This window comes from Oenanthe melanoleuca, chromosome 1 (genome assembly GCF_029582105.1).
Source record: "Oenanthe melanoleuca isolate GR-GAL-2019-014 chromosome 1, OMel1.0, whole genome shotgun sequence".
In the NCBI taxonomy this organism is placed as follows: domain Eukaryota; kingdom Metazoa; phylum Chordata; class Aves; order Passeriformes; family Muscicapidae; genus Oenanthe; species Oenanthe melanoleuca.
Window position 1 is genome coordinate 29,609,096 of NC_079333.1, and position 25,507 is coordinate 29,634,602.

The 25,507-nt window shown below is 46.4% G+C and overlaps 1 protein-coding gene across 2 annotated transcripts in view; it reads left to right on the top strand.

The window, feature by feature from the left end:
- MYO7A (myosin VIIA) overlaps positions 1-25,507 on the top strand; it is a 95,969-nt gene that overhangs the window by 48,531 nt on the left and 21,931 nt on the right. Inside the window, exons 9-28 of one of the 2 annotated variants that reach the window (XM_056498599.1) lie at positions 48-161; positions 970-1,123; positions 1,735-1,811; positions 3,229-3,348; positions 4,542-4,684; positions 5,057-5,267; positions 5,752-5,887; positions 6,298-6,404; positions 9,284-9,340; positions 14,339-14,476; positions 16,395-16,553; positions 16,885-16,977; positions 18,318-18,412; positions 19,511-19,595; positions 20,464-20,682; positions 20,805-20,912; positions 21,460-21,669; positions 22,217-22,420; positions 23,201-23,377; positions 25,086-25,175. In XM_056498599.1, the coding sequence (XP_056354574.1) occupies positions 48-161; positions 970-1,123; positions 1,735-1,811; positions 3,229-3,348; positions 4,542-4,684; positions 5,057-5,267; positions 5,752-5,887; positions 6,298-6,404; positions 9,284-9,340; positions 14,339-14,476; positions 16,395-16,553; positions 16,885-16,977; positions 18,318-18,412; positions 19,511-19,595; positions 20,464-20,682; positions 20,805-20,912; positions 21,460-21,669; positions 22,217-22,420; positions 23,201-23,377; positions 25,086-25,175 (2,697 nt within the window). The remainder of the gene's footprint in view (positions 1-47; positions 162-969; positions 1,124-1,734; positions 1,812-3,228; positions 3,349-4,541; positions 4,685-5,056; positions 5,268-5,751; positions 5,888-6,297; positions 6,405-9,283; positions 9,341-14,338; positions 14,477-16,394; positions 16,554-16,884; positions 16,978-18,317; positions 18,413-19,510; positions 19,596-20,463; positions 20,683-20,804; positions 20,913-21,459; positions 21,670-22,216; positions 22,421-23,200; positions 23,378-25,085; positions 25,176-25,507) is intronic. The other variant, XM_056498608.1, reaches the window with a different exon arrangement.

The window sequence follows — 25,507 nt, forward strand, 5'->3', positions numbered from 1 at the left end:
CCGTGCCGTGCCCTCCTCACAGAGCTGAGCTTGCTCTTCTCCTGCAGGCCCCAGACGAGAGGAACTACCACGTGTTCTACTGCATGCTGAGAGGAATGACCGTGGAGCAGAAGAAGAAGCTGGGTCTTGGCAAAGCCACGGACTACAACTACCTTGCCATGGTGAGAGGGCAGGGAAGCAGAGGTTTGGTGGGGTGGGGTGGTGAAGGTTCTTGGGAAAGAAGGAAAAGAGAGGTGTTTCTGCAGCCAAGAGCTGCTTTGCTGGTTATGACCTTCCTGAGCCTTAGCCACAGGGTTTGACAGATCTCTTTGTCTCACCACCTCAAGGCTCATGGTCTTAGTGGAAATCCTTAATCCTTGTGTCTAGACCAGGCTATTTCCACACTTTCTGTGAAGTAGGGCACAAGCCTGGAAGGGATGGTTTGTGGTGCCTGTGCCACATGTTTGGAAGTAACCAGAGTGTTAGAAAAGACCTGCTGCTCTTGAGGCAGTGATGGGTATAGAGGAGTTCTTGTCTGGATAGCACATTCTCAGCAGAATATGGGATTGAGCTGTGTGTGCTCCAAGTGTCTGACCAAGCCAGCAATCTCTATATACCCCACTCCCTATATACCAGTGTTGATATCCAGAGGAGCTGATAGAAACAGATGTAATTGAGGCTGTGCATCCTCAGCAAGGCTGGGACCCAGCTTTCTAACTGGAGGAGTGGGAGCCTCCCACTCTCTATCCCCATCTCAGAGAGCTTTTTCTGTGTCTCATGGCAGTCAGACACAGGGTACCTGAGGACAACAGGGTAAGTGTAGGTCCCAAGGCTGAGCACTGAATCATAGAATATGACAAAGGGCAGAGCCAGCTCCACAGGTTCAGCACCATCCCTTAAGCAAAACATTGCTGTTCTGGGGAAGCCCTGATAGCTTAGGGTGCTCCCTGGCTTTGCCCCATGCAGTGTGTGGCCTGCTTGCCTCCCCAGGGTAACTGCACGACCTGTGATGGCAGAGATGACAGCAAGGAGTACGCCAACATCCGCTCCGCCATGAAGGTGCTCATGTTCACCGACACCGAGAACTGGGAGATCTCCAAGCTGCTGGCTGCCATCCTGCACATGGGCAACCTGCAGTACGAAGGTAAAAGGGCAAAATACGGGGCCATGCTCCAGGGCACTGCTGCTCTTTGTTCTGCATGCTGACAGAGAGCCAAGCTTGGGGATGGAGGGCTGTATCCAGAACACCTGCCATGGTGCCGTGCCAGGGACTCAGGTGTTTATTGTGGCGTTGTAAGGACAAGGAATAAGGAATAATTCCACCTGCCCACAGCAGAGCTGCCAGGCTGCAGTGTGCTCAGGAGCATCCACATTTTCTGAATGTTGTGAGGCTGAATAAGGCCACAGGCCGTTCAGTAGACTCAGGTTCTACAAAGAAAGACTAATGGAGTGTTTGACAGGTGCCTTTGTCAATGTACCAAACAGCTCTGCCTAAGCACTTAAGCCTAAAGCACTTAGATGCTAGAGACATTTCTGTATTCTTTACTATCTGGTCTGGCAGAGCAGAGTACAGGTCCTTTGCAGCCAGCAGCAGGACTCCAGCAGACGCATGAACTTTTCTCTCCCTTCTGATGGCCAGATTTTGCCAGGACATCACAGAGAGGCAGTGGAGAAAGACCCTTTCCCTCAGCCCATCCACTTTCTGCAGAGACACGTCCCTTGCTGATGGCTTTCCCTCTGCCTTTCTCTCCCCAGCTCGGACCTATGACAACCTGGATGCCTGCGAGGTCGTTCAGTCAGCATCGCTCATCACTGCAGCAACATTGCTGGAGGTGAGTGGCCCTGCAGTGCTGCTGTTCCCTCTCTGAGTCCATCCCAGTTTCAGAATTGTGGCAAAGCTTCGTCTGAGCCAGCCTCTACTTGCACCACCAGCTCTAGGAGGCTGAGGAGGCCTGGATAAGCCATATTGTGTCCTGCACTGGCAGCATGAGGGGAATGTCTCCATCTGGGCTGAGTAGCCAGAGGAGGCTACAGAGATGCTCAGAGGGCTGGAGCACCTCTTCCATGGAGACAGGCTGAGAGATTTGGAGTGCTTCAGCCTGGAGAAGAGAATGCTCTGGGGACAGCTTAGAGCCCCTTTCAGTACCTAGGGGGGCTACAAGAGAGCTGGTAGAGGGACTTTTGACAAGGGCATGGAATGGTAGGACACGGGGAAATGGCTTCAAATCGAAAGAGGACAGGTTTAAATTAGATATTAAGAAATTCTTCACTGAGTGTAGTGAGGCACTGGAACAGGTTGCCCAGGGATTTCACAGAATCACAGAATCACAGTGTTGGAAGAGACCTTCAAGATCATCAGGTCCAACACATGCCCTAGCACCTCAACTAGACCCTGGCACTGAGTGCCACATCCAGTCTTTTTTTAAACACATCCAGGGATGGTGACTCCACCACCTCCCCAGGCAGACCATTCCAGTACTTTATCACTCTTTCCATGAAAAACTTTTTGGAATGTTCAAGGCCAGGTGTGATGACTTTGAGCAACCTGGTCTAGCAGATCTAGCAGATGTTCTTGTTGGAGGGTTGGAACTAGATGCTTTTTAAAGGTCCCTTCCAACCCAAACTATCCTGTGATTCCATGATCTGATTATCTGAGCTCCCCTTCATACCAGCAGATAGAAAGAGACCCTCTGGTGGCACATTGTCCTAGAAGGGGCATCCAAAATACCTCAGTCCCTATGGTAGGGTCTTTCCCTCACTGATATAAAGAAAGTTCATAATGGTACTTGGGACAGATGTCATATATACTCCGTGTATCTGAAGTGAGGTGAGATGATCCTCACTGAAACCATCCATGCAGTGATTGGAGCATTCTTCAGTGGCCTTCCTAAGAGCTAACAGGAATCCCTTAGGGACATCATCTCATCTCCATAGGCACTGCTGGTCCCAGAGTGTGATCCACAGTTCTCTGTCCACTTAGGGAGTGGACATTTCCCTGGAAAAGTATAAAAAGGGGTCAAGGTGATGCAAAGCTTTAACCCAAGCTACTAGCATACAGCTTTGCAGGTTTTGCTTTGCTTTTTCATCCAGTCTTCCCACACCTCATTAACATCTCATGCTAAGTCACAAGAACACCTTCCAGATTAAAATACGGTACAAAAATGTTAATTTTTCTCCCTGAAAATGCCTGTGTCTTCGTTTGAGGTATCTCCCCTGTACAGCAGCTGTGTTTGGTGTTGTGTCTGTCAGGTTGAGCCCCAGGATGTGATGAACTGCCTTACCAGCAGGACTATAATCACGAGAGGTGAAACTGTCTCCACCCCTCTCAGCATGGAGCAAGCGCTGGATGTGAGGGATGCTTTTGTAAAGGTAAGGCTCAGGGCATTTCCTTGTGCCTTCTATTGGTAAATCTTCCCCTTTTGAGACTGGAGCATCCACTGCACAGAAAGAGTCTCTCTTGGTGCCTGTGTGAGCTCAAATGCCCCTGAAACCATGTTCTAATTTGGATGTACAAAGAGTTGAGATGGAAGGAGTCTAGGTAACCTGGTCTGCAAGGAATTTGCAATCTGAACTGGAGATTATCTGTAGTCAAAGGAGACCTGCAGAAGGACCCAGCATTCTGAAAATACTTTATCTCAGCTTCAGGAAAGATCCTCAGCTGCTGTAAAATAGAACAACTCTACCAATACCTCTAGCACCCACACCTGAATTTCAGGATTTGGGAATATATGCAGCAGTAAATACAGCTAATGACACAGGGCCAGGGATAGAGCAGCCCAGAAGCCATTAGAGCACTTGGAACATCTTGAGGCTTTGGAGTGATGAAGGTTGAGGGGTGGGTGTGCATCACTTCTGTGCTGTTTGCAACTCCATGTAAAATTGCAAGACAAACATTATTGGCATGCTTTGGCCAGCTTGGGTCCTCATTTTGTCTGTGGGGAATTGGTAGATCAAGCTGCTTTGGTAGCTAACTAGCCTGCAGTGTCTTCTCTAGTGGTGATGGGCCTTTGAATTGGGCTCCCCTCTTGGTTGCACTGATGCAGCTTATAAAATAAAAAATAATAAAGTTTAAAGCATGAAGTTCTGGAATTACTGAAGCAGCAATATCTGTGTCATTAGATCATCAGGCTGTTCAGACAGTGCTGCAATGTTCAGTTGCATAATCTTGTTCAAGTGAGCAAGATGTTCTTGCAGCATAACATGGCTCTGCTCTGCTCTGCTGATCTGTAGAGAGAAATGTGTGCAAACCAAGGAAAGGGCTGTCTGGCTTCACAGCAAGCCCATAGATCCAAAATTTAGCACTATCCAAATTTGGGGTTTTGCTCTTAGTAGTGTTTTAACTAGGCTTTCAGGTCAGTTTTCCTTGACCGACATAATGGTTCTTGAAGCTTTAAACCATGCCAAGAGTCTGGCACAAACACTGGTGAGCTGGTCCTCAGGGACTGCCTGGTTGTTGGCCATGCTTTAGGAGAGCCTGTGCCATCAAGGTTGAAGTGGTGACACAGATTAGCAGGACAAACTGCTGAACTGTCTCAGTGAGCTCCATCTTTGGGATGTTGCAGGGAATTTATGGGCGACTTTTTGTGTGGATTGTGGAGAAGATCAACGCTGCAATTTACAGACCTCCTTCCCAGGAACTCAAAAGTATCAGGAGATCCATTGGCCTTCTTGACATCTTTGGCTTTGAGAACTTCACTGTGAACAGGTATGGAGCCTGCAAAAGGAGGACCAGATCTTAATCTTCCTTCACAAGCCCAAGCTCAAGGTCTTGCAGTCCTTCCACCTCTCCTGAAGTGAACTGGACTGGGTTAGACCAAAGTTTTTCTATATGAGAAATTATCAGGGCTAATCAATTGCAGCAGACAGTGGAGTTCCTAAACTGATTAAGACCACACACATAACATTGTTTTGGGAGAAAAAAAATTATTGTCTGAAGCAATAAGTAAATTCTAAGCCAATAGCAGCCTTACTGAGTGGTTGACAAAGTCTGAGAGTATTGTTTCAAGCGTGGAGAGAGATGTAGAAAAATTAACCAGGGTGGATCTAAAGTGGCCTTTTCTTGCCCTTCCCTCCACAGTTTTGAGCAGCTCTGCATTAACTTTGCAAACGAAAACCTGCAGCAGTTCTTTGTGCGCCACGTCTTCAAGCTAGAGCAGGAGGAGTACAACCTGGAGAACATCAACTGGCAGCACATCGAGTTCACTGATAACCAGGATGCCTTGGACATGATTGCCATCAAGCCTATGAACATCATCTCCCTCATTGATGAGGAGAGCAAGTTCCCCAAGGTGTGTTCTGGGCTCAGCCCTGCTGCCAGTGGCTCTCCTGATTTTATCCCCTTCACACATGCATGCTGGCACCCTGTGAGAGATCTGCTCAGCCCCAAACACACATTCACCAGTGGCCTGCCTATTTATAGTTTTTATTGCTCTCTTAAATTTTCTTTCATCAGTGTCACAGCCTTGCTAAAACAAGTATTTCTGATGGGAAAATATGCCTGCAAGAGGCTAAAAAACATCTGTTGGCAGAGTTTAAGAGAAAATAGTGTTAAATATACTCCTTTTGGAGCATTATTTTGAATATAGCACTACATACCAGTGATATTTAATCAATTTTTGTAATTTCTGCGCTTGACATATCTTCTCCAACATATCACTTCTCAACATAAATGCACATCATCACCAAGAAAAGAAAGAAATGTGCTATTGACTGGAAAATTATTTCAGTGAGAGTAGCCTTGGTTAAATGTCAGATCTTTTCATGCATGTACAGGGTACAGATGCCACCATGTTGCACAAGCTGAACTCCCAGCACAAGCTTAACACCAACTATATTCCTCCGAAGAATAACTATGAAACCCAGTTTGGCATTAACCATTTTGCTGGAATTGTTTACTACGAAACAAAAGGTAGGGGGCAGCTCCTAGGGCCCTGCAGGGGGTGAGGGGATGTTCGTGGGCAGATGAGCTGCTGCTGTGTTGGAGCAGGGCAGGGTGGCAGTCCACAGTAGTGTCAATGTATTCCTGTTCTGGCTGCAATGACTTGACCCTCCAGCTGTGCCCATGAGCTGTACAGTGTGGTGCTGTTTCATTCATGTGTGCCTGTGACAGAATTGGCAGTGCTTTGCACCATTGCATCTTCAATCCAGCCTGAAGATGCACCTCTGTCTTCCTTCTCATGGTCTCTCTCTCTGCCTGCTCATTACTCCCATTACCTCACCAAGAACATCCAGTAATCCAACAGCCCAGAAGCTGCTTGCAGCTCACATGCTGCCCGTGTTGCACTGTGTCATCTATGTGTTGTCCCATTATTTCTCTAGGTTTCTTGGAGAAAAACAGGGACACGCTGCATGGAGACATCATTCAGCTGGTGCATTCCTCAAAAAACAAATTCATCAAGCAGATCTTCCAAGCAGATGTGGCAATGGTAATGCAGGCGGGAGAAGATCTTTATTCAGGAGGAGGGGTGTTCCTGGAAGGGGTGGGAGATTTGCAGTCATGTTCCTCTGATGTTCTTTGGGGTGTTTCAAACCTGTTAGTGAGAGTCAACCATCAGGAATTGTTAATGCAGTGTCATGGGTGCCTCCACACCCACACCCCCAGTTGACTGCATTTGGTTCATCAATTTTTTTTTTTTTTTTTTTTTTTTTTTTTTTTTTTTTTTTTTTTTTTTTTGCTGTGATTGCCCCTCTGTATTGTGTAGAGGCTGGAAGAGCAATTAGGTTTGTGATTGCAGAAATCTGAGAGAAAAGTAACTGTGCCATCCAGTTAGGTCTTCCAGATGTGTGTATAACAGAATGAGAAATAAACTAACAGAGGGCAGGCTTAGATTAGGTGTTAGGAAGAAGTTCTTACCTGTGAAGATGGTGAGGCACTGGCACAGGTTGCCCAGAGAATCTGTGGATGCCCCATCCCTGGAAGTGTTCAAGTGATCTGATCTTCTGGAAGGTGTCCCTGCCTGTGGCAGGAGGGTTGGAACTGCGTGACCTTGACCTTCAAACCCAAACCTTTCTGTGAGTCCAAGCAAAAGCCAAATATTGTTGACCAGGGTAGAACAAAAGGACAGTCTTGCTGGTCTTTAAGCACTGCAGTGGGACTTGGAGGAAATAGTATTTTACTGTTACAGCAGCAGAGAGAGGGAGCACCAGTTCCAAAAGCTGAACTTGAAAGCTCCTCTTTCCACACCCCAGTCCTCCAGGAGGTTATGTGCTTACTCCATGCTCAGTGTGAGAGAAGACTTTGTGCCCTGCAGTTTCAGAGAAAGGCAGAGTTATTGCTTTAACCCTTTCCACCCCATCTGAGCATTTATTACTGGGATACCAGCTTAAATGATGGTAATGAGATTAGTGACCATTTCACCTTTAATAACACAAATTATGTTTGTGTTTAGTAACACAAATGATGTTATATGATATTTTCTTTGGGAAGTTGAACATCTAAATCTTTCTACTCAGCCCTGCTCCCAAAATTAAAGTAGAAAGTGTTTCAAAATATCAGTCTTGCAGGTTCTGAAAGTCTATACAGATCAGTCACTATGTCCAAATCCTCCAGCCTTTCCCAAAGTAAAAGCCATGAGATGGAGAGAGTGTGGGGATAACATATTTCAAAGCAAACACATTTTTTGGCAATTGGAGTCCCATTTTCAAATGCCAGCCAATGCCACTGATGGACCAAGGGACTTAGGGACTTACAGGAGTGCCAAGTTGTAAGTGCTGAATTCCTTTACTTGCCCAGGGAAAGAAATATTTACATTCCCAGGACATTTCTTTGAATATGCTACGTGCTGTTTTGCAACACCTTTAGCCAGTTTTACTCTGCTGAAATTAATGATCATTATCCTTTTGACTTCATTAGGAATAAGAGAACATTTATCAATTACTAATTAAGCTACCAATTGGCATGACAATCCTGATGGGTTCAGAGCTATCCTCAGAAGTGGATACTCCTGCTGAAGTAGACACTAACTCCCTTAGCATCAGTGCTGCTGCTTACTTTGCTTTTTATTGCTTATTCCTTGCTGCTTTTTATTTTTGGTGTAAGCTTTGCAGTTGACCTTGGAAGTGGTTTTCTTCTTTGGGCAGAGCAGAGATGCTTTCTGGGGCATCAATGAAAGGATTTACACAGTCACACAAGCTTTCTCACAGGGCTCCCTACCAAAGCATCTTTAAAAGATGCTGGAAATACATAATAGCAAAGTTGAGATGTCTGCCTGGATGTTGTCTAGGATCTGAGAACTGAAATCTTTGAAAGCATTGGAAACTCTTTTTTTTTTTTTTTTTTTTTTTTTTTTTTTTTAATGGGAGATTTTAACCTGACATCATAGAACTTGAAGAAGAGCCAACGAGCTTATTGATGAGTTTGTAGGGTTTTGTGAGTAAGCCCACATGTGCTTTGCATTCAGTCTTTCAAATGGGGTCCTTATATTCCAGAAACTTGAGAAAGCCAGAGGTCAGAGAAATTTGAAAACTGGTTGAGATTGTGTATTTGAACATTGTAGTAACTGCTTGGTCCCTGAAAGACCTAATATTTGTACACAATGAAACCTGTGTGGTGAACTGGATATTTCTGGAACACATGGGGCTGCAAAGTCTCATTTATTCATGGGCATCACAGAGAAGTTTTATCTGCATGTGTTTGCTAGACAGGAACCTTACTTTGAGTGGTGCCAGGTGAAATTATGGATTGTGTGGGAGTTGTACGCTGTTCCTCTGAGGAATCAGCTGGTGTAGCAGCACTGCTTGCTCAAGGAACAGGTAGAAGGAGCAGTGGAGGATGGAACCCTGTAAAGTGAAAAACAAATGAGAAACTTGGGGGAAGGGGGGCGGAGGGGATGCTTTCCCCTTGGCAAAAGTTTAAATTTTATGAAAAATACCTGAATTTTGGGATTAAAATTTAGGGAGGAAGGGAGGGATTTCTTTTGTGTTTTGTTCCTGGCACCTTTCCAACCACTGTATATTAAGAGCAGAGATGTGTGAGGAAGAAGAATGGGAATGGCTGAAATTGGATGGATAAAGAGTGAGGTTTAAAAATGTACAAAGTTTGTTTCCAAGAAGCAAGAGTTGAACACTGGCAATTCCCTCAGATTCAGAGTAGTGAACATCAAGACAGAGGAGAAAAGCCAGGAGAGGGTTAGACAGCAATCTAAGAATTAATGCATTTTGCTCCTGAGATATATAACAGCTGGACATCCAAGACTAAAAATGTCAGGCTCCCATTTCAGTTATTCCTTCTTTTCACTGTTTGCTCTTCTCTGTCTCTGTTTTGTGTTTTGTTTTTGTTTTTTTTTTTTACCTGTGCTTCGTGTAGTTTCTCTGTGGCTATGCATCCAGCACATTTGGCCAGTCGCCCACACCCACACCAAAGGTAAACTGAATACCTGAGTTCCTCTGTTGTATACTCGCCTCTCCTTGGCAAGGATTGTGCTTTACTCCTGTTGGTTTATTCCTCTTCCTGCACTGTCTATAGAGGATCCATTTCAAGTGACCAATGTGTTGGAGAGCATTTTTACAGCTTGTTGAGTAGGTACAGGTCTATGACTGTGTCACTTAATTCTGGGACTCAACTCAGAAGAACTTTGTAATGATGGGAATTTGGTTTGGATAAAATCAGAACCAGGCTCAGCCAAAGTTTTGAGGATTTTTTTCCTGATATTTGAATCATTTTAAATAACTTCAGATGGATCATTTGGGATTTGGCTGTTGTTTACCATGGTGTCACCATTGGCTTCAGTGGGACATTATTCCTCCAAACATCTGCAAATCTGACCCTGTTTTGCACTTTACGAGGCAAGGCAGTTCACATGCAAAGAGAGACCCCTGGATTGCATTTCTGGGTTGTTTGGAAATGCTATAATTTTTGGAGGTGGAAGGTAGTTCTTTTTGAGGGGGGACCTCACATCCAAGCCTTCGAAGACAAGATAATATGAAATTTTGTCATGATCATCAGAAGAGGCTTTTGGCACCTTTTTATGGTCTTTTCTGTTGCATCTCATGTGCTGACTGGTTCTGATAGCTTCCCAAACCTTGCTTGCTAGTTATTTGGCCATAAGGTAGCATTTTGTGTGCTAAAGATTTTATGATGCAAGCTTTGTGACTCTGCTCACATTTCCACAACCCCTTAATAACCAGAGGATTAGCCTGCTTTTCAAAATTCAGCTCTTCACATGGGGCTGAATTTCATCCCTTTTTACTTCACCAGTGTCTTGGATGTTTGGATTTGGAATTCCAATGAGGAGGATCTGGCCCAAAATGACTGAAAGCCATTCATTCCAGAAGTGGACTCCTTGCCCTCTGTATCACAGTTAAAACTGTTTCAATTGGAACATATCACTGGGCCCTGCTCTAGAGCTGTAGCAAAAATAATAGTCTTTCCTGAGTTAGGATATGAGAGAGCTGGAGAAGGGTTTTTGACAAGGGCCTTGAGTGATTGGACAAGGGGAATGGCTTTAAACTGAAAGAGAAAATGTTTAGTTGAAGTATTAGGAAGAAATTATTTCCTGTGAGGGTAGTGAGGCACAGGTTGCCCAGAGAATCTGTGGATGCTCCATCCCTGGCAGTGTTCCAGGCCAGGCTGGATGGGACCTTGAGCAACCTGATTCTAATGGAAGGTGTCATGCCCATGGCATGGAACTAAATGAACTTTAAGATCCCTTACAGTCCAAAGCATTAATAAGTCTTTGATTCTATGGTGGGATTAAATCCAGGAGACAAGCATGCAAAAATCTGTCAGAAATGTTTAGACCAGTTTTTCCCTCTGAAGATGTCAACAGGTGATACAGGGAAACAGGAGTTTTGTTGTCACAGTTGATCTTACAGCTAAAGTTCATGTTTTGTAGGTTTTCTAATGAATAATAATTGTTCATGTTTGTTAGACACTGAGGTAAAGGTGGAAGAGCCAAGATAGAAATGATTTTTCAAATATATATATATATCCATATATGTATATATATGCATATCAGTGAGCTTGTAGTTCAAAATAGTGATACTTGGCACTGTTATGTAGCCCATGTTTTTGCATTGGAAGGCACTTTCCAGACTGCACAGCCTTTAGGAGAAAGACTCTCTTCACTATATGACACTGCAGAATGAGGTGGCCTCACCTTTAAGTGGTCACCTGAAGGCCACCCCAGTGACATTTCATATAAAAACATAAGAAAGAAAAAGCATAATTTTGCCCAGGAACTGCATGTCACATTGGCATGGCTCAATTTAGTGGCTGTATAATCCTAAAGAGATGGGAGGATGGTCCTTTGTCCAGAACCTTTCCCCAAAGTATTGCTGGTGGCACATGCTTCGCCCTCCTTCCCTAGCTCAAGTATTTCATCTTTCTGCATTTCCACTGAAGCAGGCTGTCATCTCCTGATGGTGTTTCTGGTGTACCAGCAGCCTTGTCCTTCAAGGAGGAGAAGGTGCAGAGGGGCAGAAGGAATAACCTCTGCTATTCCTGGCTCAGTGACATTTCTCCTTGTAGCTGCCATTCTCCTTGCCTTTTGCCTTGGTGTTACTGCAAACAGCCACATATGTGCTTGTACTTCCAAAGTTCAGGCTGGCTGGAGATGGCAGAAAGAAGCAGAATTGCAGCATGTCTGGATGTCATGCTGGTCTGCACACCATTCTAAACTCTCCTCTGCATGCTCCTTCTCTGTAAATCAGCTAAATCTCATCACTTCTTGTTTTCCTCCTCTGTTTTTGAGTCTTTTCCTCCTTTGATGTTGAGTACAGGCTGAGTACTCCAGTACTGCTGCTCATCCTTCCCCATGTTACACAGGTCTCATCCTCCCTTCTACTGGGCTTTGTATGGACACAAGTAGAAGAGACAGTCTGATTCCCAAAGATGTTGCAGTCTCAGAGTTTGAAAGCTAGGAGTTGTCTGGCCAGGGAAAACCAGAATTTATCAGCCCTTTCTCAATCAGGCTATGGAGACTGGGTGTGGTTATAGCTTCAAAAATGCTTCTCCTCTGCAGTAAATCCTGTATTTTCATTGCCTTGCTAGGCTGTGTTGAGAGGATGCTCCACTCCTTTTTTGGGGTTGTTTTGTTGAAGTAAGGGAAGAGGTGTGATTCTTTCCAAGATGGTGTTGAGGTCAGGCAGAAGGAACCACAATTGCTTGAGTGGTTTCACCCACCCCTGAAGGATGAAACTGATGAAAAACACTTGTCAGAGTATCTGAGAGCCCAAAAAGTGCCCATAGGAATGGTGCCCACCATTGAGAGGGGTCTGTGCACAAATGTCAGGCCCTGAAATGGGATGACGTGGTCTTGACAGGGAGAGCCCAGACCACTCTGACTGTTTGGACAGGAAGACAAGCTGCTCTCTGGTCACTGCCCCTTCCTCCCAACCCCTCCCAGCAAAAAGCTCTCAGGTGTAAGGATGGAGATGGCACCACTGATCTTTGCCAGATCTGGATGCATGCAGGAAAGAAATGCAAGGCACCAGCAAGCTGGAGAGGCATTTCTTGCTCTCTGGGAACAAACCACTCATGCACTCCCCTGTAGACCCCTGTATAAAGTTTTGTTCCCTTCCTAACACCATGGCTTAAAACTTATCTCTCCCAGCCAAGCCCAAACTGACTAAAATTTGGCTAACATGGAATTGCTTCCTACTGCCAGCCCTGCTCCTGCGTCTGTTGCTGCTTCTAACCCCTGTGGCTATCCTTTCACATCTCACAGAGGTGATCTCATATGTATAATTAGCAATGTGATAAGAAAACATTCATCAAAGCCTTTCAAACCAGGATTCTGCTGAAACAGCCTTTTCCTCAGAAAATCTGTGACAAAATGTGAGCATCAGACTCTACAGTGCTGTGCAGGTAGCAGCTGTATCCATTAATTACTCCAGATTGGTTAGCAGTTTGTCCTTCCAGGGAGGATTTTGCTGGGAGAGATTGCTGGTAGCCCCCCATGCTCCTCTTGACAAGCAGGCCAGGTTTTTGTGGTGTTTGCATGAGCTGGGTTTTCTCTTGTTGGAATTCCATGGTGGCTTTGTGTTTGTCTTGACTGGGTTTGTCTCAATATCACATTCAACGTGGGCTGTGTAAACTCCCTGTTCATTTCTGATCCAAACTATTCTGTGATTCTATGGAATTCCTCAGTTCAGAAGGGTGGGAATGTTAAAGGTTATTAGTGATATGTGATGAGGCACGTGTAAAGATTTTAGCAAAAGTAGAAATAAGCACAACAACAAAAATGTGCAAATAAACACTGCATAACATGGCAGCAAGGCCAGTGCAGATGAGGATTTTGTGGCTCCCCATGTGGCTTGGCTACCTGCAAATAAGAGTATGTTTGGAGGAAAAATGCATTAAAATGCTCCCTTTGGGAATTCTCTGGCCATCAGGTCATGTCACAGCTCATGTTACATGCTCACCCTGTTTTTGGTTAAAGAGGGAGTTGCCTCCTAGTGCCCAACTTTTCCTCCAACCTTCCAGCTTTACCTGCTGCCCCACAAAGGCTCCCTGAACACCAGACCCCACTAGACACACAGCACCATGGTGACTGATGTGTAATGAGCTCAGGTAATAGTGTCTGGCACGTGAAATGAGCCAGGGACTTTATTTGGAGATGGTTTAACAAGGTTTGCCCAGAGCATGAAGAAGGGACTATTAAGGGAAACATACACATTCTCCTTTAGAAACTTGCCCCAAAATAGAGATTGGGGTTATTAATTTTACATGGGGAGCTAAACCAAGAAAAATATTCCAAATCATCCTGATTCCCCCTAAATACTCACCTCATTTATTCTAGTTGATATTCTTTTCCAAAAGTAACTCGAATCTGTGGTAGTACAGGCTGAGGAATCTCAGCAGAAGTTTCTGGAACTGTTGCAGAGTCATCCTGCAGCAACAATTCTCTATTGAGACACTATTTTTTACCTTAAATGAGTCTCTGGTTCTTGTTCCAGAGAGCAGGAGGAGCCCTGCCTGACACGAGGAACCATGATAGAGGGTTTGGCATGCCCGTGCTGCAATGCATGGGGACAGGGAAGCCCATTCTGCTCCTGAGAGCATCCCTGGGCAGGTGCATTGCCCCAAGCTGTGATACAGAGAAATTTGGTGGCCCAGAAGAGGCTGTTTGCTCTTATGGGCAGATCTTCCTCATGGAAGATGGGTTTTCCAGTCACACAGGGCGGTTCAAGCAGGAGAAATGAAATCCCAGCACTTTTCCTGCCTGTATAGAGCCCCATGGAGCAGGCTGCCAGAGCCTGGCCATTGCAAGCTCTGTCTCTGCCCTTCCCCTCTCCTGCCACAACATCCAGCCAGCTCTGGCCCCACTCCTGGCTGCAGCCCTGGCTGTTGCAGGAGGTTCCAGAGGGGAAAGGCAGTGTTATCCTTTCATTTCCTGAGCACAGCACTGCGCTTTTGCAGGGAGCAGAGACGAGGAAGCGCTCGCCGACGCTCAGCAGCCAGTTCAAGCGCTCCCTGGAGCTGCTGATGAGGACTCTCAGCGTGTGCCAGCCCTTCTTTGTCCGCTGCATCAAGCCCAATGAGTACAAGAAGCCCATGGTAAGTCCTGCTTTTCTCTCCTGGTTGCTTTTTGTACGGGACTGCCAGCGGGGTCATTCTCCCATGGAGCTACTGGCAAAACTCCTTTGGGCATCAGTGCAGTCAGGACTAGCCATGCAGGCTTAGGAAACCAAGCCACAGCCTGCTGTGCAAGCAACAGAGTCCCAGAAGGGTTGGCAAAATCAGGCACTTGCTTTGCACCCCAAAAGTTTTTGAAGTGGGTAGCTCCTGACCCTGCCTTTCCTCCCAAGGACGATCTCAAGGAATTCACCCTGCAGCCCTTTATCCTATAGGAAATGCCTCTGCATTTCCATAGGGGGTAGGCTCCTTCCTGCCAGAGACCTCAGCTGAGCCATGGGTTTAGTTCTGTGGAAGAGTTCAGTGCTTTCTAAAAGCAGAGGAATAAAGAGGCAGAATAGCACATAGGAAATGTGAGAGGAGTTATTTTGCTCCAATTCACAGTGATTTGCTTCAAAAGCCGTGAACACTATGGGGGCAAAATTTTAGGAGCAAAGGAAAAGGAAGGGGAGAGCTCTCAATCCCCCTGACCACAAAGTGCTCATGGAAGGGACTCCAAGTTTTGCAGCAGTAGGCAGGTGATAAGGTGGGTGCTGATCCCACTCCCCACACCTTGCAGGATCTGACACTGATGCTGTGAGCAATCACGGTTACCTGCTCACCACACTTAATAGTGGTACTGCTGGGAAGGGAACAGCTTTATTTAGTAAATTATCTAGCTAGGGCTGGAGCTTTATCTGAAGTCATTGTCTGTTAGTAAAACTCAGCTGAGTGCAAAAAAGCACAAAACACTGAATTTCAGAGCTGTTGTATACAAAGTGTTTCTTTGAAACATTTTTTGCTGTTCAGTGAACCTAATGCAGAGCAAAATGTTTGTGGGTCTCTCAGATCATTTTACTATGCTCTTATCCTGGTTTTGGTGAGAGTAAAAAGGCACCTGTTAACCTGTTAATGGAATATTTTGGGTAAATATTTAACAATATGTCTGATCTGTGATTATCATCTGAGCAGAGATTAGAACAAGACCTTCTTTTCGAACACAGATGATGTTGAGAAATAGGTGTACATCCTGAACTGATGTTAGCAAATTATTCTAAATGTCCTGACTCTGAGCTGTTTTTACACCTGGATGTCTGGAATTCAGTCTGGTACTTTGTGTCCTGCATAGGAAGTCTGTATTTCATCAGGTCTTGCTCATGCTAAGGCAGAAGTCTCTGTTCTACCTATTTGTCTACAAAACTTACAGTGGGACAGGAAAGCAGTTTCAAGTTTGAAAGAATTAGACAAAGAGAAATTAATCTCCCCATTAAAGAAATGACTGGGTGAGCTAACACTGAATCAGAGACTGCAGTGTGATATGAAATGTGATTTTTTGCTAAATTTAATTTTAGCCTTGGTTTAATAATCTAAAGGAAAAGAAATCCCAGATAAAGGCGCACGGAGCTGTGCAGGGTGACTGCAAAAGAGTACATTGTCTGAGAGATCATTTTCTGTCCCTGCCTTTGAAGGAAAACGTACTGATAGTGATAGGAAATGGGACAGCGGAAGCGAGAGGTCAGTGGAAAGTCCTGACTGTTTGTAACTTTATGTTATTCTAAAACTTTTACTTCCTTCTGAAATGTGCTTAAGGGGAGAAAAAATTGTTTGTATCGGGGTGCTGGCTGGAGTTCTCTGGGTCTGTACATCATCCCATGCTGCTGCTTCTGAGTATTGTTCTGGTTAGTCCAGGAGAAAGGCGTGGGATGAATTAGATAACAAAACCATGCAGAGAAAATCAAAACTGCCTCCAGCAGTCTGTGCCTCATGAGGCCCACACGGAGGAGCACATAGCTGCCCATAAGTACAGTGAACTAGCCCTAAAAGATTTGCAATCAACCCCTGTCCTGTGACCCCCTTGCAGCTGTTTGATCGGGAGCTGTGCGTCCGCCAGCTGCGCTACTCGGGGATGATGGAGACCATCCGCATCCGCCGGGCCGGGTACCCCATCCGCTACACCTTTGTGGAGTTCGTGGACCGCTACCGGGTGCTCATGCCTGGCGTGAAGCCAGCCTACAAGCAGGTGAGAATCCTCTCTCACAGCTAGCAAGTGCTCTCTGCTGGGCAGTCTCCAGAGATATTTATGGGGTGTGCCCCTCCTCTCCTCCTCTCGGATCCCCAGATGTCACAGCGGTGCTCTGGGCTTTCCAAGTGAAGGAAGAATGGTTGCAGGGCTGGCAGGGACAGGTAGCCATATTCAGCCTGTCCATCTCACTCATCTTAAACAAAGTAAAGCCATAAGAATCTCAGTAGCAGAAAACTGCAGGATTTGGGACCACAAGAGGTTTACTCTGGGCTTGGGAGGAGCGATGGGTGAGTCTGGTCCTGGTGAATCCCAACCCCTTTTCTGCCAGGGTGACCTGCGTGGGACGTGCCAGCGCATTGCTGAAGCAGTGCTGGGGAAGGATGATGACTGGCAGATTGGCAAGACAAAGATATTTCTAAAGGTGGGTGGTTCTCCACATTCCTCCTGCCATTTTGGATCCTTGCCTCTGGAGGTGTGTCCTACCATTTCCTTTCCATCACAAGACATGACCCTTTTCCGTGGTCTCTGGGCTGGCATGTCAGTGGGTAGAACCTGGCTTAAGGCAGAATTTGGGGCAGGTTTAGGAGTGGCAGGAAGGAGGGAGTCCTGACACGGTGCCAGCACTGATGCATTTACAAATCCATACTGACACAAAAGTGGTCACATCCAGTGCACAGCCTTTTCCCTCCTGGGATGAATGGTTCAGCTTCCTCTCCTGCCTTCATCCAAAAGACACAGCAGCAGGAGGGATGCCCATGCAGAGCCCTGCAGAGAGAGGAACATGAGCACAACAGGTTCGTTTTGCTTTCTGCACATCCTTGTGCAACCCAAGATGTGCCTACAGTCTCCTTTTCTGCATCAGTCCAGCTGACACAGAGCAGTCCAACACTTCAGGTCCCCTGCAGCCCCATACACACTCATCTTTCCTTACAAACCCATTCCTGTGCTGTTCTGGGAAGGCGAGGCTTCTCTTGAGCAAAAATCACAATGATAAACCCTGGCTGCTTACACCTAAATTCACCCCTAAGTCCTACTGCCAGCACAAGCACCCCCATCTCTTCCCCAGAATCTGCTCCCACTAGTTGCTCTTTCCAGAGCCTGTTATCAAGATTTCACAGCTGTCAGGACAGGAAACAGAAAAATTGGGAGGCCCCAAGGGGCCATGGGAGGTCGAGCAGACCAGGAAATGTGTGGAACTGGCTCTGCTGCATGCAGTGTGGCGTGGCTCAGCGTGCCATGACTGGGAAACAAAGCTGAATCACACACAACATGGGAGAAATCAGGATAAAGCTTGGATTGGTGCATCTGAAAGCCTCAGGGCAAAGGAAATTTAGTGTTTTGAGGAGCTTTTTTTTTTTTCCTTAGGTTAGGGAGACATTGCAGTCTTGACTGAAGTGATGGGACCCAGGCTGCCTGGAGTTTGTTTTTGCCAAGCTCTCCAGTGCTCCTAGGAGCTGCTCCCATGGCTGAGGGCACTAGGAGGGAGCTCTGCAGGGAAGGGCAATGTAATTTGGTTGTTTTCAGACTGTGAAGTATTGCATTTGCAGCTTCTGGATGACCTGGTTCATTTGGGAATGAAAATTATAGATCACTAGGGTTTATATTAGGACTTCTCCAGTGAGCAGGTGGGGTAGTACTTGGGATATAAAATGACCCAAGAGTTTATTTTGAACAACTGTCCTGGAGAAGGGTCTTGTACCACCCACATATCAGGCAGAGGGAGAACTTGAGACATTGCTGCTGTGTTGCTTCCTCCCACAGGACCACCACGACATGCTGCTGGAGATTGAGAGAGACAAGGCCATCACAGACAAAGTCATCCTCATCCAGAAGGTGGTCCGTGGCTATAAAGACAGGTAGGTATGAGCCCCATGGCCAAATGGGAGGTGGGATATATGCTTCACCAGCAAGTGGCTCCTGGAGGCTGCATCACTCCTTTGGTACCCAGATGACCAGAGGGGACCCCGATGTGTTGGCACTCAGGTGCAGCAAGTACTGGAGGGAAACAGTAGTGGAAACAAGAGGAGAACTGTGTTATCTGCCTCAATCCTGGACAGAAAAGGACCTTCTGTCCCTGTTCAGGGCCATGTGTTTGCTGTGACAGTGCAGCAGTGGACTCTGAGCCAGCTGAAGGCAACGCTGAGATTCCAGTCTGTGGAGATTCCCACAAGACTTCAGAGGGAACACTGGGTCACCTGCTGCTACTAAAGTTGCTCTCCCCAAAGCCCAAGGGGATCAGAACTCTTCCCATTGCAACCCAGTTTCCAGACATGGGAAGAGGACAGGTAGCTCATGGCACTGTTGTGGTGAAGAGGGGGAGCCACAGCCAGGGACAAGCTTCACCTATGGAGGAGGGACAGTTCTTGGAGTTTCTTGCTCTTTGATTGTCCAAGCCACGGCTGTGACTCAGGCTGTGCTTTGCAGAAAGAGCACATGCTAAATAATTCATCGATCTTTCACACACTTATCATAGGGAGACCCGCCAAGGCTCCCAACACAATTGTCTCCGTGTTGCCTGCAGGTAGAATCAGATCAGGATGAGGACTGGAGGAACAGATAGGGATAGCAGCATGGTGTTGGTGAGGTTTGCTCTCAATCATTTGGATTCAATATATTTTCAGGTGCTAGAATGAAATGGAAAGGACACACAGGGAAGAGATTTTAGGTGTAAGAAGAGGATGTGGTGCTGGGGGAAGGAGGGAACCATTCCTAGCATCTCCTGTTCTTCCCATTCCCGTAATGTGGCATGATCTCCCTGCAGAGACCTCTCAGAGAGAGTGCCTACAGATGTTTTTATGAAAGTAAGGAGAGCTGGGGAAGGAGACATTTTCATGCCAAAAAATGCAGTGTTTATTCCACCTGGACACTCAGGTTCAAATCTCCAAGAAATGAGGACTAGGAGATGATGTAACTTGTGCCAGACCACAGAGGCAAATGATTAAATGCTTTTGCAGGTCCAATTTCCTGAAAGTGAGAAATTCAGTCCTGATGATTCAGAGATACTGGCGTGGACATAACTGCAGGAAGAACTATGGTGCTGTAAGTACAGGGCTGCTTCCTCACAGCTCTGCCTTCCTGCCTCATAAAGGTTTCCTGGTTCAAAATGTCCCATTGAGTGTCAGAAGTGATGAGGTTGGCTTTTATCAGTAGGAGTGATGAACGAAAGTTTGTTCTTTTGCTTTGTTGTCTCATTGAAGAGACCACCTCCTAGCTATTCTTTTCCCTATGACTTACATGTCCATTGCACCAACTGGTCATCTGGGGTCTTGTAAGTCTTCCTCTGTTTTCCAGATGACTGAAAACCCAAGAGCAGCCTCCTTTAAAAATGAACTCCATCTTCATGTGGGACCATATTTGGGTTTCTCACCATCCTAGTCCGCAGTCTTCTTCTCTCCCTGTCACAAGTGACTTTGACCCAACAGCAGGGTCATTTGGAAAGTGTGTTGAGGTCTAAAGTGCCTCAATATAATCTTCCAAGTCTGCAAGGTCTAAAGTATCTCAACATAATCTTTCAAGTGTGCAAGGTTTGAAGTATCTCAACATAATCTTTCAAGCCTGCAACTTGATAGAAATAGTGACTTCCAGGCTGGCTAGGATGCTGCCTTGTGCCATCAAACAGCACCTTGGCTGTCAGGCAGGAGTTTTGCAGATGCTGGCTTGTAGCTACTTTGGGATGGCCAACCAGACATCCTGAGGCCTCTCAAAGGCCCAGTGGGGAAGAAACTCTGTCCTCCCTGGGCTTTGAGTCAGTGCAGCAGCCAGAGGGGTTCATTTCTCTTGGAGCACTTCCCTGCAGAAGGTTTGCTGTGTTGGGGCCTGATCTCATGGCTCTCAGAGCCGTGCAAGCAGGAGATCAGCAGTGGGAATGTGCTGGCCGGCCGGTGTTTGATCCCGCTCCCCGTTGCAGATGCGGCTCGGCTTCCTGCGGCTGCAGGCCCTGTACCGCTCCCGCAAGCTGCACAGGCAGTACCACATGGCTCGCCGGCGCATCATCGACTTCCAGGCGCGCTGCCGCGGGTACCTGGTGCGCCGGGCCTTCCGCCACCGCCTGTGGGCCGTGCTCACCGTGCAGGCCTACGCCCGCGGCATGATCGCACGCCGGCTCTACAAGCGCCTCCGCGGGGAGGTGAGTGCCCGCAGGGGGAGCGCACGCCGCTGCGTCGTCTGCTCTTGTTGTTAAAGGGGAAAAACAAATCCAGAAAGTAATTAGATGCCTGCTCAGAAAGGCTCTTCTGTTTATTCCCGCAGTATTACCGGCGCCTGGAAGCAGAGAAACTTCGGCTGGCAGAAGAGGAGCGGCTTCGAAAGGAGATGAGTGCCAAGAAAGCCAAAGAGGAAGCAGAAAAGAAGCACCAAGTACATGGGGACTGATCTCTTTCTGGGGTTCTGTCTGTTCTCCAGGAGCTAGTTTTGTTCCTTTGAGGGGCAATGACAAAAATATCTGAGGGATTTCTGCCCTGCTTGAGTGGTTTGTATTTAATTCTCTAAAGTACTCTGTGCTCTTTTAGTTTGAATCTGCTCCAGAATTTCTGATTTGCTGCACAGGAATGCCAGAGATTTCAGTTATTATTCACTTTTGCTATTGTATAAAGGGGGAACTGGAACACTCTGTGTGTGTGGACATGCAGGGCTGTTGTATAAAAGAAAAAAATTAGGTCAGTGAGAGTTTCTATGCATGGACCAACACCCCAAAAAGGCACTGAGAAATGGGGAAAATGCATTGCTTTGTACTTCTGGAGTTGGGAAACTGAGACATGGACAGGTCACTGACTTGGTCCAGATCATTATATGGGTATAGTGCCCTAAGCACCAGGCAGCCTGCCTTCCTAAAGCCAGGCCCTGCAGAATTTACTGCCAGCTCTTTGGAAGAAGCAGTTCAGTCAGTGCACTTCTCCTTTTGCAGGTGCGCCTGGCCCAGCTGGCACGGGAAGATGCAGAGAGAGAAGTAAAGGAGAAGGAGGAAGCACGTCGAAAGAAAGAGCTCTTAGAAAAGATGGAGAGAGCTCGCAATGAGCCAGTGAATGACTCAGAAATGGTGGACAAAATGTTTGGATTCCTTGGGACAACCTCCTCCCTTCCTGGCCAGGAGGGGCAGGCACCCAATGGCTTTGAGGTACTGGAGATGTACAGGGCCTGGCTATCACATGACAGGTGTTAGCAAAACATTACTATGTCAAGAAAGAATACAGTAATAAAAAAGTGTGTCTCTGAAGGCTTCATTCAAGGCCAGGCTCTCCTTTGTGGACCCAAAGGGTTACTATGTTGTGGCTAGAGATGGGCAGGCAGCCTGGTACCTTTCCCTGGGACTACCAAATGGAGGAGAGCACTATCACTATAAGGTCATCAAGGACTTGTGTCTTTGAGATCTTCCCTTTTAGGTTTGTCACAGTGCATGGCATTTAGTTCTTAGACATCCTTTCCCATGCTATGAGTGAAGCCATGCTCATTGCTTCTGCTGCTCTGGGGACATTCCTGGGCATAGGGTTGTCCTTTGGAGCTTGGGCTTTGCATGGGCTCTAGAACTATATTCCAAGTGTTTCCTCCAGCTGTTTTTTCATTTTGGGATGGAAATCAGACTGGCAGAAAAGTCAGGCTCAAAGGGAAATGGTAGTTTGATATCCAAAGCCATGCTAAGTGTCTGACATGTGCTTCCACCACAGGATCTTGAGCAAGTCCAGAAGGAGCTGGAAGAAGAGGACCTGGATGCAGCATTGCCTCTCCCTGAGGAGGAGGAAGAAGACCTTTCAGAGTACAAATTTGCCAAGTTTGCTGCCACGTATTTCCAGGGCACAACAACACACACATACATCCGCCGGCCTCTCAAACAGCCTCTGTTGTACCATGAAGATGAAGGAGACCAGTTGGTGAGGCAGGGGATGAAAAGCCTTGAGCAGGGTTGGGTGGGCTGGAGAAAGCTTGGGTGACCCTCCAGCCAAAGGGCACCAGGAATTTCCATTTTGGGATACACTCATCTGCTGCACGTGTCCATGGCCACTGTCCCACCAGTATGCTTTGAGTGCTGGTAAGACAGTGAATATTGGAGGGATGGAGCATTAGAGAGGAGGCTCCTTCCCTGTACATTTGTGTTAAGACAATGAGGTGCTCTGGGCTCAGGGCATGGAAATTGTTGCTTGAGTACCACTTGTAAAGCTTCTAGGGAGCTGGAAAAGTCACTTCTTACCTTGTTGTACACACCAATGCAGAGCTAAAAAAGAAGAACTGCTTGTCCCATAGCCAGCAGTGCAAGAGCAGGAATGGATTGAACCTGCATGGTTTTAATGCATATTACATTATCCATGAACTTGCCTTCACTATGGTTCTCCTTCCCCTTTGCTGTGGATTAGGAGATGCCAGTCTCTGCCCCTTAATAAGGTTGGCATCTGCTGTCAAGTAGCAATCCCCTTGTAGGGTTCACAAACACAATCATGGTAGCACAAGCACAGACGCTGAATTTGTGGTCACAGCCAGCAGCCTGCCCAGCATTCAGAGAGGATGTGTGCTGCAGGCAAAGCTGTTGCATGAGGCACAGGGAAGTATTTTATCTCCTGCAGGTGTACAGAGAGAGACCATAGTGGGGATCCTGATAGATTCAGCCTTCACTGCCCTGGTGTGAGCTAATGGGGTGTAACTTTCCTTTCAAACAGGCGGCACTTGCTGTATGGATCACTATCCTGCGTTTCATGGGAGACCTCCCTGAGCCAAAGTATCACACAGCCATGAGTGATGGTGGTGAGAAGATACCAGTAATGACAAAAATCTATGAGACTCTTGGGAAGAAGACCTATAAGAAAGAACTGCAGGCTCTGCAGGGAGAAGGAGAGGTAACTGCTGCGGCTGTAAAAGAGGTGTTGTTGTTATTAGGTGTCAGATACTGAAATGTGCTGGAAAGAAACAAATCGTGGGGTTTGCTGCAGGCAGTCAGTTTGTAGATTTTATTTGCACTTAGGCTGCAGAGGGAGAATTGCCTGTGATCTTGTCCCTTCCTCACAGGGAGAACTGAATGTCTGCCCTCTGAATGTTCCCCAGTGAAGGAAGTGCCCTGATATCTCTCATGGGACTTTGATCTCTCTCCTCCCCCCTGCAGGGCTAAAGTACAGGGGGGGAATGCAATGTCCCATGCTTCTTATTTGGGGATTTCCTTTTGATTTACCCTGAGTCAGAAGAGTCTAAATTAAAAATGTACCCTTAATCTTGGAGCAGGAAGTAATTAGTTACCAGCAGATTAAACTGTGGAAATAAAAATTTTTGAAAAAGAAAAAAAATCCCTGCTACATCCTGAGTGCCTTCTGAATGTCACTGGACGATTTCATCTTAGTATCCTTCCCAGAAGAGACATTATTCTGGATAAATCAATGTCTACAGTGCTGATACATTTTAATCTTTGGCGATTGCTTTATTCAATAGGACAGATATAATCTGCTATTGGCATCTTCTGGATGCCACTGTTTAATTTTGACAAATCTCTGCAGTATTTGCAGAGGTAAATTAACAAATCTCCTTGTTCTTAGAAATGACAATACCATTCAGCACTTCTAGAGAATTACCTGAAGAGAGTAGCCTCAGGATCATCATTCTGTAAAAACAATACACCAAGAATGACCTTTCATTCCTTCCACCCATAATTTCTTGCTTGTTTATTACAAAAATACGTATTTTGGGCAACTGATAATATCAGGTAGTACAGAAGAGAAGGAAATTTAAACTGTCCTTTTTCTCTGTGGGTACATCATCTCTTCACAGTAGAAAAAGATGCCTGAGCAAAATGATATGCAAATCCAGCATCAACTCATATTTATAATGGATATAAACCATCACAGCCACAGGACTCAAAGTGTCAGTTGGGTGTGAAATCATGGTCTTTTCAAAACTGTTTAAATGGCTGGAGGTTAACTAGGTCCAAAAGTTTGCTATAAAACCAAATTTCTTTAGCAAACTAAAGCAAACATCTAAACTTTCCTATAAAAGCATACTTTCTATGAAAGTAGAAAGCCAGCAAGTAATTTGATGGTACATAGTGTCTGAAGCTGTCCCACATCAAAGATGTTCTTCTGGGAAACCTGATAGAGCACGGGGCTGGTTAAAAATTATGAAACCACAGTGGGTAACTACCTATCCATGAATCCCTGGCTAGATGACTTCCAGCTAAAAATGCTGTACAAATGGCTTGTCTCAGAGAGTGGTCGTGCTCATCTCATTTCCACTGTCAAACAGCAGAACTGGGTGGACCTGAGCTAAGCACAAATCAGACATGTATTCATAACAATGAAAACATAAGTTTTGTCGTATATTCCCAATATATAATTTTGATCTGAGGGACACTTGCTGATTAGAGAGTATCTACAAAATTCAGGGCCAGCCCTGGGTTATTAAGGGGCACAGGAATAAGGGTCCAGAATTCTGGTTCCCACCAGTCTCTGAAACGCTCTGCACAGGATTAATGGTCTTTTGCAGGAGCCCAGGGGAGGCAGAGAGAGCACTTGTTCAGCACTTGCATCTCACCACTTAGCATCCACCCCTCTTGCTTTGCAGAGTACTCACATTGATGGGCACAAGAAGAACAGTGTGCGGCACAAGCTGGTCTCCTTAACGCTCAAGAAGAAATCCAAACTGACGGAGGAGGTGAGGGGAGACGCTTGGCCGCCTGGCAGCACAAGTGCCGTTGGATTGTCTGCAGCCCTCTCTGACTCTCTTCTGCTTTTCCCTAGACAACATAGAACCAGCCCTCCTCTGGGTTTGGCGCTACCTGTCTCTCTGCCTGAAAGATTTAAGGAGTGTTTAAGGGGAAAGGTTGGCTTCCCGTGTCTCCTTGAGTCATTCTGCACCTCGCGCCGGCCTCCCCTGGGCTCCTGCTCTCCACTCATCCAGCACCTTCCCTTCCCTCTCTCACAGCCCTCCATCCAGCTGCTGATACCCTTCACCACCCTGTGATGGTCTGATTGTTATCCCTGCTT